The 16864-nt window shown below is 47.8% G+C and overlaps 1 protein-coding gene across 2 annotated transcripts in view; it reads right to left on the minus strand.

Annotated features, from left to right (window-relative positions):
- Positions 1-447: 447 nt before the first annotated feature.
- LOC136572957 (alcohol dehydrogenase 1-like) overlaps positions 448-16864 on the minus strand; it is a 31835-nt gene continuing 15418 nt past the window's right edge. For both annotated transcript variants that reach the window (XM_066574006.1, XM_066574005.1), the window contains exons 7-10: positions 14354-14614; positions 13099-13234; positions 1400-1538; positions 448-705 (exon numbers count right to left, since the gene is read on the minus strand). In XM_066574006.1, coding sequence (XP_066430103.1) covers positions 681-705; positions 1400-1538; positions 13099-13234; positions 14354-14614 — 561 coding nt within the window. In that variant the 3' untranslated portion in view covers positions 448-680. The remainder of the gene's footprint in view (positions 706-1399; positions 1539-13098; positions 13235-14353; positions 14615-16864) is intronic.

The following is a 16864-nucleotide window of genomic DNA, read 5'->3' on the forward strand; positions in this document are numbered from 1 at the left end:
TTGGTTCCATCTGCGTGTGGTTTTCGGTGATACAGATGTAAAACAGGAACAATAAGGGCGCCCACCCACTGGCGATTTTTTTTTCTTTGCGTTTTGCGTTTTTTCTCAAGAGCAATTAGAATTGAATGTACTCCTGTCCACTGGCGTTTTTTTTTGCGTTGCGTTGCGTTTTTTAACATAGGAACTGTCAGTTGCATATGTGTCCTTATTTTTCTCCTAATGCACCCATGAAAGTCAATGGAAATTAACGGAAAAGCCGCGAAAACGCGGCGGAAAACGCGGGAAAAACGCCGCAAAAATGCTGCGTTTTTCACGCACGAAAATCGCAAACGCCAGTGGGTGGGCGCCCTAACCCAGCATGAAAGTTTTAACACTATGTGAATGTAGCCTAAAGGAGATGCCTATAACCAGATACAGTATGTTGAGTAAGAGAAACAAAACCAGCAGTGAAGTAGAACAGGTTTTATTTCTTGTCATCTTATACATATTCTATTATGTGACACCATAACACTGTTCTGAATACCACAATAATTCATAGCTAAAATCCACATATGCGTTTATTTTAGCTGCAATGGAGGACTACATTATGGAATTACATTAAACACATTGGTGTGGTCTCTTTGAGCATCTCCACTTCAATGGTACAAGAAACAGTAGATATGGGAACTTCAATTGCAGTGTCAAAATGTCATTATTGTCCTAAGGCTGCAAGGAAAATAAAAAAGTTATCTTAAAATGCACATTTAAATGAAGATCACAGATCACATAGGCTATAGGTTGTATATAATTCTAGTTAAAGGCACCAATGATGGAAACTAATGATGTGATGAATCATAAAGATTCTCGAGATCAAGAGTTTAAGGAGTTGATTGGTCTGATGGTCTGCCAACAGTAGTATCATGCTCTTTATTTTAGACCATACATATATTGCAGTGTGTGTAGGAGAGGAAGGGTTGGAGGCGCCATCATACAAATAGTTAAAATACATCAGATTATTTTTTGAACTCTTGGGCCCTCAACCACCATAGACAGTCTATCACCAAGACATACCCATTTAAATTAGGAGAAACAAGTCAGCAAGTGCTCTTACATAAACCAACTGTCCCACTCCAAACTCCCATTTGGTTCTTCTGTAAAAAAAAAAAAAAAGCCCTGGCCCCAAGTACCACTCAACTGGCCGTCATGTGATCACATCAACAGACAAAAAGAATGGTCCCAGTCAACCAACCAGTTAAAAAAGAAACTCAGTTGAAGGATATGTTTTCTATGGTGTCTCAAACAGGGGGTTGTGTTGCTTAGGGCTGAGACTCAGCATGGTAATTATCTTCCTCCCGCTTAATAATATTAAATAAGTACTGAAATTGAGATGGAGAAGTCATATTGCAGAAACAATACATACCTTTTACCAGCTCGCATGAGATCAAATCCTTCATTGATCTTTTCTAGTGGTAGCTTATGTGACACTAGTTTGTCCAAATCAAACTTTTTTGCATTATAATCTGAAACCAACTGTGGAACAAACTGTTTACTTTTCACACCTAAAAAGGAATGACATATTTTAGTTAATGAATAGAACATGTGTGGAATCAATGTGTGGCACATGACACATACAATAAATGCTAGTAATATCACATAAGCAAAGAACTTCTTTAACCATTACTATGGAGGACTCCCTGTCCAGAATTAACACATTATAACTAGAGATGAGCGAACACCAAAATGTTCGGGTGTTCGTTATTCGTAACGAACTTCCCGTGATGCTCGAGGGTTCGTTTCGAACAACGAACCCCATTGAAGTCAATGGGCGACCAGAACATTTTTGTATTTCGCCGATGCTCGCTAAGGTTTTCATGTGTGAAAATCTGGGCAATTCAGGAAAGTGATGGGAATGACACAGTGACGGATAGGGCAGGCGAGGGGCTACATGTTGGGCTGCATCCTAAGTTCACAGGTCCCACTATTAAGCCACAATAGCGGCAAGAGTGGGCCCCCCCCCCCTCCCAACAACTTTTACTTCTGAAAAGCGCTCATTAGCATGGCATACCTTTGCTAAGCACCACACTACCTCCAACAAAGCACAATCACTGCCTGCATGACACTCCACTGCCACTTCTCCTGAGTTACATGCTGCCCAACCGCACCCCCTCCCCCCCACAGCGCACACCAAACTGTCCCTGCGCAGCCTTCAGCTGCCCTCATGCCACACCACCCTCATGTCTATTTAGAAGTGCGTCTGCCACGACGAGGGACCGCAGGCACACACTGCACAGGGTTGGCACGGCTAGGTAGCGACCCTCTTTAATAGGGGCGGGGCGATAGCCCACAATGCTGTACAGAAGCAATGAGAAATACAATCCTGTGCCACCGCCATCAGGAGCTGCACACGTGGGCATAGCAATGGGGAACCTATGTGCCACACACTATTCATTCTGTCAAGGTGTCTGCATGCCCCAGTCAGACTGGTTATATGCACCTTAACAGTAACCGCGTTGGTGGTAATGTGGTGGTGACTGCGGACCTAGTACCACGGTTGTATTTTGTTGGTTTTCGGAATGTGGCCAGGATTAAGTGGGCCGTGGCGGGGGGATGGTGGGGGGGCTCTCTTGTAGTGTCGGTAAAGGTGAAATTCTTGGACTGCCGCCAGACGAACCAATGCAAAGGCATTTGCCAACAATGTTTTCCCTGTTGGAGGAGGAGGGGGATGTTTTTGAGGCACTACGTGTCCTCTCCACGTGTCCGTGGTTATATGCACCTTAACAGTAACCGCGTTGGTGGTAATGTGGTGGTGACTGCGGACCTAGTACCACGGTTGTATTTTGTTGGTTTTCGGAATGTGGCCAGGATTAAGTGGGCCGTGGCGGGGGGATGGTGGGGGGGCTCTCTTGTAGTGTCGGTAAAGGTGAAATTCTTGGACTGCCGCCAGACGAACCAATGCAAAGGCATTTGCCAACAATGTTTTCCCTGTTGGAGGAGGAGGGGGATGTTTTTGAGGCACTACGTGTCCTCTCCACGTGTCCGTGGTTATATGCACCTTAACAGTAACCGCGTTGGTGGTAATGTGGTGGTGACTGCGGACCTAGTACCACGGTTGTATTTTGTTGGTTTTCGGAATGTGGCCAGGATTAAGTGGGCCGTGGCGGGGGGATGGTGGGGGGGCTCTCTTGTAGTGTCGGTAAAGGTGAAATTCTTGGACTGCCGCCAGACGAACCAATGCAAAGGCATTTGCCAACAATGTTTTCCCTGTTGGAGGAGGAGGGGGATGTTTTTGAGGCACTACGTGTCCTCTCCACGTGTCCGTGGTTATATGCACCTTAACAGTAACCGCGTTGGTGGTAATGTGGTGGTGACTGCGGACCTAGTACCACGGTTGTATTTTGTTGGTTTTCGGAATGTGGCCAGGATTAAGTGGGCCGTGGCGGGGGGATGGTGGGGGGGCTCTCTTGTAGTGTCGGTAAAGGTGAAATTCTTGGACTGCCGCCAGACGAACCAATGCAAAGGCATTTGCCAACAATGTTTTCCCTGTTGGAGGAGGAGGGGGATGTTTTTGAGGCACTACGTGTCCTCTCCACGTGTCCGTGGTTATATGCACCTTAACAGTAACCGCGTTGGTGGTAATGTGGTGGTGACTGCGGACCTAGTACCACGGTTGTATTTTGTTGGTTTTCGGAATGTGGCCAGGATTAAGTGGGCCGTGGCGGGGGGATGGTGGGGGGGCTCTCTTGTAGTGTCGGTAAAGGTGAAATTCTTGGACTGCCGCCAGACGAACCAATGCAAAGGCATTTGCCAACAATGTTTTCCCTGTTGGAGGAGGAGGGGGATGTTTTTGAGGCACTACGTGTCCTCTCCACGTGTCCGTTCCATGTAAGCAATAGTAGCACTCAAGACAGGCCCCAGTAACAATTCTGAAGCAGCAGTATAGCGGGAGCGCAGTCTTCGTTCCATGTAAGCAATAGTAGCACTCAAGACAGGCCCCAGTAACAATTCTGAAGCAGCAGTATAGCGGGAGCGCAGTCTTCGTTCCATGTAAGCAATAGTAGCACTCAAGACAGGCCCCAGTAACAATTCTGAAGCAGCAGTATAGCGGGAGCGCAGTCTTCGTTCCATGTAAGCAATAGTAGCACTCAAGACAGGCCCCAGTAACAATTCTGAAGCAGCAGTATAGCGGGAGCGCAGTCTTCGTTCCATGTAAGCAATAGTAGCACTCAAGACAGGCCCCAGTAACAATTCTGAAGCAGCAGTATAGCGGGAGCGCAGTCTTCGTTCCATGTAAGCAATAGTAGCACTCAAGACAGGCCCCAGTAACAATTCTGAAGCAGCAGTATAGCGGGAGCGCAGTCTTCGTTCCATGTAAGCAATAGTAGCACTCAAGACAGGCCCCAGTAACAATTCTGAAGCAGCAGTATAGCGGGAGCGCAGTCTTCGTTCCATTTCAGTAGCCTTAGTATAGCCAAGGCACAAGTGACATTTATGTAGCTAAACTGTAGGCCAACCCCACACACCTTTCTGTACCATGAGTGCAGGCGAAGAACATAGAAATTACTATGATTACACTGTAGGTGAGGGCCCCAAAAAATTGGTGTACCAACAGTACTAATGTACCTCAGTAAAAATTGGCCATGCCCAACCAAGATGGCAGGTGAATCGCTTTGGTTAATGTGGCTTAAGTGGTAACTAGGCCTGGAGGCAGCCCAGTGTAACGAAAAATTGGTTCAAGTTAAAGTTCCAACGCTTTTAAGCTAATTGAAACTTATAAAAATTGTTCTGAAAAATTATTTGAGTGAGCCTTGTGGCCCTAAGAAAAATTGCCCGTTCAGCGTGATTACGTGAGGTTTCAGGAGGAGGAGCAGGAGGAGGAGGAGGAGGAATATTAGACACAGATTGATGAAGCACAAATGTCCCCGTTTTGGATGGTGAGAGAGAACGTAGCTTCCATCCGCGGGTGCAGCCTACGTATTGCTTACGTATCGCTGCTGTCCGCTGGTGGAGAACAGAAGTCTGGCGAAATCCAGCCTTTGTTCATCTTGATGAGTGTTAGCCTGTCGGCACTGTCGGTTGACAAGCGGCTACGCTTATCGGTGATGATTCCCCCAGCCGCACTAAACACCCTCTCCGACAACACGCTAGCCGCAGGACAAGCAAGCACCTCAAGGGCATACAGGGCTAGTTCAGGCCACGTGTCCAGCTTCGACACCCAGTAGTTGTAGGGGGCAGAGGCGTCACCAAGGATGGTCGTGCGATCCGCTACGTACTCCCTCACCATCCTTTTACAGTACTCCCGCCGACTCAGCCGTGACTGGGGAGCGGTGACACAGTCTTGGTGGGGAGCCATAAAGCTGGCCAGGCCCTTAAAGACTGTTGCACTGCCTGGGATGTACATGCTGCTCGATCTACGCACATCCCCTGCAACATGGCCCTCGGAACTGCGCCTTCTGCCACTAGCGCTGTCGGCTGGGAATTTTACCATCAGCTTGTCCGCAAGGGTCCTGTGGTATAGCAACACTCTCGAACCCCTTTCCTCTTCGGGAATCAGAGTGGGCAGGTTCTCCTTATACCGTGGATCGAGCAGTGTGTACACCCAGTAATCCGTAGTGGCCAGAATGCGTGCAACGCGAGGGTCACGAGAAAGGCATCCTAACATGAAGTCAGCCATGTGTGCCAGGGTACCTGTACGCAACACATGGCTGTCTTCACTAGGAAGATCACTTTCAGGATCCTCCTCCTCCTCCTCAGGCCATACACGCTGAAAGGATGACAGGCAATCAGCCGGTGTACCGTCAGCAGCGGGCCAAGCTGTCTCTTCCCCCTCCTCCTCATCCTCCTCATGCTCCTCCTCCTCCTCCTGTACGCGCTGAGAAATAGACAGGAGGGTGCTCTGACTATCCAGCGGCATACTGTCTTCCCCCGCCCCCGTTTCCGAGCGCAAAGCAGCTGCCTTTATGGTTTGCAGGGAATTTCTCAAGATGCATAGCAGAGGAATGGTGACGCTAATGATTGTAGCATCGCCGCTCACCACCTGGGTAGACTCCTCAAAATTACCAAGGACATGGCAGATGTCTGCCAACCAGGCCCACTCTTCTGAAAGGAATTGAGGAGGCTGACTCCCACTGCGCCGCCCATGTTGGAGTTGGTATTCGACTATAGCTCTACGCTGTTCATAGAGCCTGGCCAACATGTGGAGCGTAGAGTTCCACCGTGTGGGCACGTCGCACAGCAGTCGGTGCACTGGCAGCTTAAAGTGATGTTGCAGGGTGCGCAGGGTGGCAGCGTCCGTGTGGGACTTGCGGAAATGTGCGCAGAGCCGGCGCGCCTTTACGAGCAGGTCTGACAAGCGTGGGTAGCTTTTCAGAAACCGCTGAACCACCAAATTAAAGACGTGGGCCAGGCATGGCACGTGCGTGAGGCTGCCGAGCTGCAGAGCCGCCACCAGGTTACGGCCGTTGTCACACACGACCATGCCCGGTTGGAGGCTCAGCGGCGCAAGCCAGCGGTCGGTCTGCTGTGTCAGACCCTGCAGCAGTTCGTGGGCCGTGTGCCTCTTATCGCCTAAGCTGAGTAGTTTCAGCACGGCCTGCTGACGCTTGCCCACCGCTGTGCTGCCACACCGCGCGACACCGACTGCTGGCGACATGCTGCTGCTAACACATCTTGATTGTGAGACAGAGGAGGAGGAGGAGGAGGAGGGTGCTTTAGTGGAGGAAGCATACACCTCCGCAGATACCACCACCGAGCTGGGGCCCGCAATTCTGGGGGTGGGTAGGACGTGAGCGGTCCCAGGCTCTGACTCTGTCCCAGCCTCCACTAAATTCACCCAATGTGCCGTCAGGGAGATATAGTGGCCCTGCCCGCCTGTGCTTGTCCACGTGTCCGTAGTTAAGTGGACCGTGGCAGTAACTGCGTTGGTGAGGGCGCGCACAATGTTGCGGGAGACGTGGTCGTGCAGGGCTGGGACGGCACATCGGGAAAAGTAGTGGCGACTGGGAACTGAGTAGCGCGGGGCCGCCGCCTCCATGATACTTTTGAAGGACTCCGTTTCCACAACCCTATACGGCAGCATCTCAAGGCTGATGAATTTTGCGATGCGGAGGGTTAACGTTTGAGCGTGCGGGTGCGTGGCGGCGTACTTGCGCTTGCGCTCGAACACTTGCGCAAGCGACGGCTGAACGGTGCGCTGAACTACACTGCTGGATGGGGCCGAGGACAGCGGAGATGAGGGTGTGGGTGCAGGCCATGAGGCGGTAGTGCCTGTGTCCTGAGAGGGGGGTTGCATCTCAGTGGCAGGTTGGGGCACAGGGGGAGAGGCAGGGGTGCAAACCGGAGGCGGTGAACGGCCTTTGTCCCACCTTGCGGGGTGCTTGGCCATCATATGTCTGCGCATGGTGGTGGTGGTGAGGCTGTTGGTGTTGGCTCCCCGGCTGAGCTTTGCGCGACAAAGGTTGCACACCACTGTTCGTCGGTCGTCAGGCGTCTCTGTGAAAAACTGCCAGACCTTAGAGCACCTCGGCCTCCGCAGGGTGGCATGGCGCGAGGGGGCGCTTTGGGAAACACTTGGTGGATTATTCGGTCTGGCCCTGCCTCTACCCCTGGCCACTGCACTGCCTCTTGCAACCTGCCCTGCTGATGCCCTTGACTCCCCCTCTGAAGACCTGTCCTCCTGAGTAAGCGTTGCACACCAGGTGGGGTCAGTCACCTCATCGTCCTGCTGCTCTTCCTCCGAATCCTCTGTGCGCTGCTCCCTGGGACTTACTGCCCTTACTACTACCTCACTGCAAGACAACTGTGTCTGATCGTCATCGTCCTCCTCACCCACAGAAAGTTGTTGAGACAGTTGGCGGAAGTCCCCAGCCTCTTCCCCCGGACCCCGGGAACTTTCGAATGGTTGGGCATCAGTGACGATAAACTCCTCTGGTGGGAGAGGAACCGCTGCTGCCCAATCTAAGCAGGGGCCCGAGAACAGTTCCTGGGAGTGTTCCCGCTCCTGAGCAGGTGTCATTGTAGTGGAGTGAGGAGGCTGGGAGGAAGGAGGAGCAGCAGACAGAGGATTCGGATTGGCAGCAGTGGACGGCGCAGAACTGCGGGTAGACGATAGGTTGCTCGAAGCACTTTCTGCCATCCAGGACAGGACCTGCTCACACTGCTCATTTTCTAATAACCGTCTCCCGCGTGGACCCATTAATTGGGCGATGAATGTGGGGACGCCAGAAACGTGCCTCTCTCCTAATCGCGCAGCAGACAGCTGCGACACACCTGGATCAGGAGCTTGGCCTGTGCCCACACCCTCACTTGGCCCTCCGCGTCCTCGGCCACGTCCACGTCCACGTCCTCTAGGCTTACCCCTACCCCTCAGCATGCTGTATTACCAGTGATTAGATTTCCCAGGCAGGAAATAAATTGGCGCAAGACTGCAGGCCAAATATAATTTTTGCCCTTTTTGGAAAACGAAAGGCCCCACTGCCTCTAGTGAATGAATTATCTAAGTTTAATAACTGTGCTGTGTCCCTGCTTATGTGTCACAGAACGTGAGGGTAGCAGAGTTATTAACTGTGGCAGAGCAGGTATTTTTTTTTCCCAATTAAGGAAAGCAAATGGCGAAGCCAGCAGTAAAGCGTAGCTGGGTGCGTCTGATTTAGCAATGTTTTTCACGCAGCTCACACGTCTCCACAGGCGTAAGGACGGACACAGGCTGGACAAATAGATTTCTTTTCAGTTTTTTCCCACCAACAGGCAGCACTGCGTATATTCAATGAACCTGAGAAGTTTAATAACTGTGCTGTGTCCCTGCTTATGTGTCACAGAACGTGAGGGTAGCAGAGTTATTAACTGTGGCAGAGCAGGTATTTTTTTTTCCCAATTAAGGAAAGCAAATGGCGAAGCCAGCAGTAAAGCGTAGCTGGCTGCGTATGATTTAGCAATGTTTTTCACGCAGCTCACACGTCTCCACAGGCGTAAGGACGGACACAGGCTGGACAAATAGATTTCTTTTCAGTTTTTTCCCACCAACAGGCAGCACTGCGTATATTCAATGAACCTGAGAAGTTTAATAACTGTGCTGTGTCCCTGCTTATGTGTCACAGAACGTGAGGGTAGCAGAGTTATTATAACTCTTGGAGAGCAGGTATTTTTTTTCCCAATTAAGGAAAGCAAATGGCGAACCCAGCAGTAAAGCGTAGCTGGCTGCGTATGATTTAGCAATGTTTTTCACGCAGCTCACACGTCTCCACAGGCGTAAGGACGGACACAGGCTGGACAAATAGATTTCTTTTCAGTTTTTTCCCACCAACAGGCAGCACTGCGTATATTCAATGAACCTGAGAAGTTTAATAACTGTGCTGTGTCCCTGCTTATGTGTCACAGAACGTGAGGGTAGCAGAGTTATTAACTGTGGCAGAGCAGGTATTTTTTTTCCCAATTAAGGAAAGCAAATGGCGAACCCAGCAGTAAAGCGTAGCTGGCTGCGTATGATTTAGCAATGTTTTTCACGCAGCTCACACGTCTCCACAGGCGTAAGGACGGACACAGGCTGGACAAATAGATTTCTTTTCAGTTTTTTCCCACCAACAGGCAGCACTGCGTATATTCAATGAACCTGAGAAGTTTAATAACTGTGCTGTGTCCCTGCTTATGTGTCACAGAACGTGAGGGTAGCAGAGTTATTATAACTCTTGGAGAGCAGGTATTTTTTTTCCCAATTAAGGAAAGCAAATGGCGAAGCCAGCAGTAAAGCGTAGCTGGCTGCGTATGATTTAGCAATGTTTTTCACGCAGCTCACACGTGTCCACCGCCCGTAAGGACGGACAGAGGCTGGACAAATAGATTTGTTTTCAGTTTTTTCCCACCAACAGGCAGCACTGCGTATATTCTATGAATAATAACTGTGTTGTGGCCCTGCCTATACAATTCTTTCCCTGCAGTATCAATGGAGGGTGGAATGCTCTGCAGAGGCGATTTTGAGAAGCCCAAAAAAAATGCAGCACAGCCAACAGCAGCCTGGACAGTACTGCACACGGATAAATATGGCCCTAGAAAGGACCGTTGAGGTTCTTGAAGGCTACACTCACTCCTAACACTCTCCCTGCCTATGCAGCACTTCTGTCCCTAATGCCAGGTGCAACGGTCTGCAGAGGCGATTTTGAGAAAAAAAAAATCCCACTGCTAACAGCAGCCAACACACAGCTATCAGTGGCCCTAATAAGGACCTTTGGGGGGTCTTGAAGCCTACACTAACTACCAATTCTTTCCCTACAGCAGCTCCGGTATAAACAGCACTGTCCCTCATCTAACTCACACCGCATCTGAGGCGAGCCGCGGGAGGGGCCGACTTTTATATTAGGCGAACACCTGATCTCGCCAGCCACTCACAGCAGGGGGGTGGTATAGGGCTTAAACGTTGCAGGGGGAAGTTGTAATGCCTTCCCTGTCTTTCAATTGGCCAGAAAAGCGCGCTAACGTCTCAGGGAAGGAAGTGAAAGTAACCAGAACACCGCATGGTGTTCGTCACGAATAACGAACATCCCGAACACCCTAATATTCGCACGAATATCAAGCTCGGACGAACGCGTTCGCTCATCTCTAATTATAACCATTGATATGAACAAATCACTTTGATGCCCAAACATGCCACATGCATCTCAGAAATACTGTATATACTCGAGTATAAGCCTAGTTTTTCAGCACATTTTTTTTTAGCTGAAAAAGCCCCCCATAGCTTATATTCAAGTCAGGGAAGGCTTTAAAAAAAAACCTCCATTCTCACCTCCCAGCCGGCGTCTCTGTCTCCGGTGGCGGTGCGACAGACTGCTTGAATTCTCTCCGCTGTCATCCCGCACCGTCCTCTTTGCTCGGCTATGTCATCCTCCACCATCAGCGCTGTGTAAGTAAGAGCTGTGATTGGAGTGAGCGCCAGCCAATCACAGCCGGAATTCGATCATTCACAGCCAATCAAGCTGCTTTAGAATTCTCACCGCTGTCATCTCCCTGCTCGGCTTTCAAATCCCCTGCTGTCAGTGCTGTGTAAGTTAGCGCTGTGATTGGATCAAGCACCAGCTGTGATTGGCTGACGCTCAATCCAATCACAGTGCTTACTTACACAGCACTGACAGAGCCGAGCAGAGAGGACAGCAGGGGATGACAGCGGGGAGAATTCAAGCAGCTTATCGCACAGACACCGCCTGGGAGGTGAGTATGGAGGTTTTTTTTTTACCTAGTATATACTGGAGTATAGCTCGGCTTATATTCGAGTCAATAAGTTTTCCCAGTTTTTTGTGGTGAAACTTATTGTCTCGGCTTATACTCAGGTCGGCTAATACTCGAGTATATACGGTATTGCTAAAATACATCCATTCCTAACCACGAATACGCTAAAGACGCTCGTGGTCGCCCTCATCCACTCCAGGCTTGACTACTGCAACTCGCTACTCATCGGCCTCCCCCGCATCAAACTCGCTCCACTCCAATCCATACTAAATGCAGCAGCTAGGTTCATTTTTCTATCCAGTCAATACTCAGACGCCTCTGCATTATGCCAGTCACTGCATTGGCTGCCCATACACTGCAGAACTAAATTTAAACTCCTCTACCTCACTCACAAAGCTCTGCATGGCGCTACGCCAGCATACATCGCCTCCCTACTGTCAGTACACCACCCAGCCCGCTCACTCCAAATGGCTAACACACTCAGACTAAACACCCCTGTAATACGAACCTCACATGCTCGTCTCCAGGACTTCACCAGAGCAGCACCCATCCTCTGGAATGCTCTACCCCAAGGCATCCGGACAATTCCCGATGCACGAAATTTCAGACGTGCCTTAAAAACGCACCTCTTCAGGGAAGCATACCAAATATCCTGACCTGGTGTCCCACCCCGTGCACCTTCTAATAATTGATCTGCACATGAAATTCCCTATTGCCTGTGTTCTCCATGCCTTGCTCCCCCCACCCCTTGAACCTCCTGTATCTCCCCCAACCCATTTGTGTCTAACCCAATGTACCTTACATTGTAATTGTTGTATTGTTTTGCATTTATCCATGCCTGAAAGCGCTGCGGAATAAGTTGGTGCTATACAAATAAAGATTATTATTATTATTATTATATGGGCAAATCATTTTCCATTATCCTAGATGACTAAGGGGAAAAAAAGAATCACAGAAACTTACTAATATACTAGTACAAGAAGGCCACATCCCAAACATGAGTACAGCCAAGCTGCTATATGGAGGAGCAATAGCACCGGTGAAGGTACTCATGGACAGTCATGCACACACCTTCCTTATATTGAGGAGGGCGGCTGCTTAGTACTATTCTTGTATAAAAAAGGGCATATTAAGGGTGTCGGGCCACATAATATGTGTAGGGCACCATACAGGCTTACAACCTATTAATGCCATACTTTAATGCAGCAGGCTGCCCTGCACCTCATAGGTGAACCACACTGGCACTAGCATCCTGGGCTCCCCCAGCATTCAAAGACGCACTGCATGTTGTTACTGATAAAAATTGATAAATACAAGGTATTGGTTAATATTTTTGTCAAAATACACAAGCTCACAACCCGCATCAAGGGTTCTTGTTTACTTCTTACTGTAGATGACTAAGGCCTCATGTGGACGTCAGGGTCGGATCCACCTGCGAGAATTCTCGCAGCGGGATGGAGCTATCCCCTGCAGTGGCCCCCCGTGGCTCACCTCCTCCGGTGTCTCCTCCGCTCTGCTATGTGCCGACTGCTGCCCAGGCGGCACATGCGCAGAGCAGAGCCGGCGTGTCAGAGGTGATGTTTCTATGCGGGATCTGCGAGACTCGCGCAGAAATAGGACATGCTGAGATTTGTTTACCGCGAGAGTTTTCACACGGTCAAATCCAATCTAATGCAATCCTATGGCAGCATACACAGGCGGAAATTCTGCAAGAAATCCCACTGCGGAATTTCCGCCCGTGTGCATTCTCCCTAAGAGGAATTATTTTTTACTTTTTGACTTTGCACTTTTTGCCAATTTTATGTGCTATGACTATAGCAGGTTTAAAAACAGCTTAATATCGCAATCTACATAGTTTGTCATGCAAAAGGATTGTAGCAAGAATCAAACAAATATCCACTACTATACCTCCAAATAATGAGCTTTTTATTGTGCGCCCAGTCAGCAATATCATTGGATCAAACGTAATGGTTTTTGCTAAACCCGAAATTCCAATAAATACCGTTGTCCCATAAGCATAGTTACTTGCATGTATGGCAGAAGTCTGTAGGACACAAGCATACAGTAGTAATGAAATGTATAACTTACATGGTCCACACAACTAGAGACAACTTGTGTTAATATGATAGCCAGTGCTATAACTAGCAAAAGTGTAAATCACTTTATTTACCTGTTTTTTGGGCTGAAATATTACTCTAAATTGTTGCCCACTAATGGTCTCCCTTCCTACTAAATTGGTGTTCATTGCCTGTTGTCAAGTGATGCCATCTCTAGTAACAGAGATATACATAAAAACCACACAAAGTAGAGGAGGGTGATGACTCATACTGCCTATAGAAATCTATGAAGAGGAGAGGGGGAAGAAGAGGGAGACAAAAGCAGGAAGACTCATACAAACATGACTGCAACTAATACTAAGTGGTTCACTGTCCCACAGCTACTGAAATGACTTCTACACTGCGCAGTACTGCTGCATAATATCCTCCATGACACTGCTATTTAAGTGTGTGCTATGGAGAATTAGTGTTAGGTATAGCAGACAGGTCTGCTGCTCTGCCCTGTTATCTGAGTTTGTATTTATTTTGCTTCAGCATCTCCGGAGTTAACAGTTCCTCACTACTCTGCTCAGCTGGAGGCTGTTTGCCAACCACTCCACTATATAGCTTCCCCAGTTTTGCTATCCAGTGATTCCGGGTTGTTGTACTCCTATGACGGCTTGTGGCTGCTGCTCCTGCAGTATCTCTGTTATAACTGATCTCAAGTCCGCTGTAGCTGTTAGCTACTTGTGCTTCATCCAGATCTCTTGTTCCTGCTCATGTCCTTGGTTCCCGTTTCTGCTTGATATGTCCTGTTCTGGTTAGGGCCTTGACAGGGTTATAAAGTGCCCAGGTTCCAGTTCAGGGGTGTCCTTGTCGGGACGATCACTCTGCTCTGTTAGGCAGGGACTTCATTATCCCTCACCAGCTCAGTGCTAGCTCAGTTCCAGTCTCTCGTACCAAGCCTCACGCCAAGGAGTAAGCATCCAGTCTCTGGGTCGGCTGTCAGTCCTGCCGGGTGGTTCCCGGCTCAGAGGAACGACACAGTGGTTCCACACCTGAATGTATATAATAAATTGTCTTGTAGCTATCTACAGATACAACTTCCTACAGTGACATTTACTTACCATAGTCTCAATATTGCCAATGCATTCAAACACATAGTCTACTCCGCCACCAGTTTGTTCAACCAGCACCTGTGCGATGGGTTTGTCACAGTCTTGTGGGGCGATACATTCTGTTGCGCCAATCTCTTTAGCTTTTTCAAATTTATCTTTCTTAACATCTATTGCAATGATCCGAGAAGCTCCTGCTGTCTTACAGCCAATGATAACCGAGAGACCAACTCCACCTAATCCAAAGACCGCGCATGTGGATCCTGGTTTTACCTGCATAGAGTTAAAATAAAGGTTATTGTAAAAACCTGGAGTTCAAATTGCAGTCATTTAAGCTGGCTTCACATGGACACATGTATTTGTGTGTACAAGACACAGAGAATAGAACACATTAGTTTCATTGGGTTTGTACACATTTCCACATCTTGCACATGAATTTCAGCCAAAGGTCCCCATAAAAGTCTATGGGAGGTGCGCAAATGTGCTCGCAATACACACGGGCATATGCAGGGATAAGAACACATCTAGACCTTATTAGGCTAAGTAGGCTTTTAAGTCAGGGTGGGAGGTGTTGCGCGCACATATGCACTGGCGCTATAGTTCTATGCACACACGCCCACATTAACGTCATTCCCAGCGCAAATACGTAGTGCTGAGGCAAGCATATTTGTGCATACGCTCATCTGCAGCCCTATATCTGCAACAGCAAAAAACATGCCAAATAGTGCAGTATTTTGTCAAGGATTTCAGTGCAGAAATTCTTCAGATTTGCTAATTTCACACTTTGCAATTGTGCTGGCAATCTGCAGAATATATGGACATGATGCAGATTTCAAATCTGTAACGTAGATTGATTTACGCTGCAGACCTATCTCTGCAGGTTGTGGATTATCTATCTATCTATTTCTCTGTATCTATCTATTTATCTATCTGTGTCATATCTATCTATCTATCTATCTATGTCATATCTATCTAATATCTATCCATCTATCTCCTATCTATCTATTTATCGATCTTCTTTCTTTCTATCTATCTATCTCATATCTATCTATCTCATATCTATCTCTCTATCTATCTATCTATCTCATATCTATCTATCTATCTCATATCTATCTATCTATCTATCTATCTATCTATCTATGTCATATCTATCTAATATCTATCCATCTATCTCCTATCTATCTATTTATCGATCTTCTTTCTATCTATCTCATATCTATCTATCTCATATCTATCTCTCTATCTATCTATCTATCTCATATCTATCTATCTATTTCCTATCTATCCATCTCCTATCTATCTATTTATCAATCTCCTATCTATCTATTTATCAATCTCCTATCTATCTGTTTGTCCATCGATCTAATATCTATCTATCTATCTATCTATCTATCTATCTCCTATCTCTATCTAATAGCTATCTATCTGTGTCATATCTATCTATCTATGTATCTATCTCATATCTATCTAATAGCTATCTACCATGTTACCCCGAAAAAAAAGACACTATTGTATATTAATTTTTGCCCCAAAAGAGGCACGGTGTCTTATTTTCAGGGGTGTCTTATACTTAACTATCCAACGGCGTCCTGGTGCCTTGTGCTGGTCTCCAGTGCTGCGGCAGGCTGCCTTGTCCTACGCGCTGACAGCATTCTCTTCCTGGTAAAGGGGCTTTGAATACCCCGCCTCCAGCAAGCGAGTGCTGTGATTGGCTGTCTATCTATCTTATATCTATTTCTCTCATATCTGTCCATCTATGTATCTACCTATCTAAAAGTCCTAAAACTGAACTGATAATATTTGCATGTGACTGTAGTCTGATCCCCCAGTCACGTTTCCTGGTTGGCTTTAGGCACCCCAGTCTGATGCAGTGTCTAATCCTTTGTTCCTAGGTAAGATAAGTCCCTGCTGAAGTCGTCTGGTAAAAGTTTACTTCCCTCCCGCATTCAAGTAATGCCAGGCTTTAGGCCTGGTTTAGACACGACGATTATCGCTCAAAAGATGTCTTTTGAGCGACTTTTGAGCAATAATTGTTGTATGCCTTTACAGGGCAAGATGATCGCTCAAACGTTGAGCGATCACTTTGCGCTCTGAGAGGGGTATGCAGAAGACAAGCAGGGCCGCTTGTCTTCTGCAACCAGCTGTTCTCTGCTCAGAGCGCCCAGCTGGTATACAGCTGTGCGCTCCGTGCGGGATATGCAGAACACAGCTGGACCACTGTGTTCTTCATACCCTGGCTGTTCACGGAGCGGTATACAGCTGAAACAATAGTATCAGCTGTATCCCGCTTTGAACTCCTGATAAGGCTGATCGTTGTCTTTCAGCATTTTGAAACAGAACAATCAGCGACTGGTTAGTGAAAACTGTACAATGTCAGTGCAGTTAGACACAACGGTTATCGCTCAAAAGACGGCTTTGATCGATTTTTGAGCGATAATCGTTGTGCCCAAGTCAGTCTTAAGCATGCACATTTATCCCCAACAATCACAATGAAAACTTTAGTCTATCCTAATTATAAATAGA

This window comes from Eleutherodactylus coqui, chromosome 7, assembly GCF_035609145.1.
Source record: "Eleutherodactylus coqui strain aEleCoq1 chromosome 7, aEleCoq1.hap1, whole genome shotgun sequence".
Classification (NCBI taxonomy): Eukaryota; Metazoa; Chordata; class Amphibia; order Anura; family Eleutherodactylidae; genus Eleutherodactylus; species Eleutherodactylus coqui.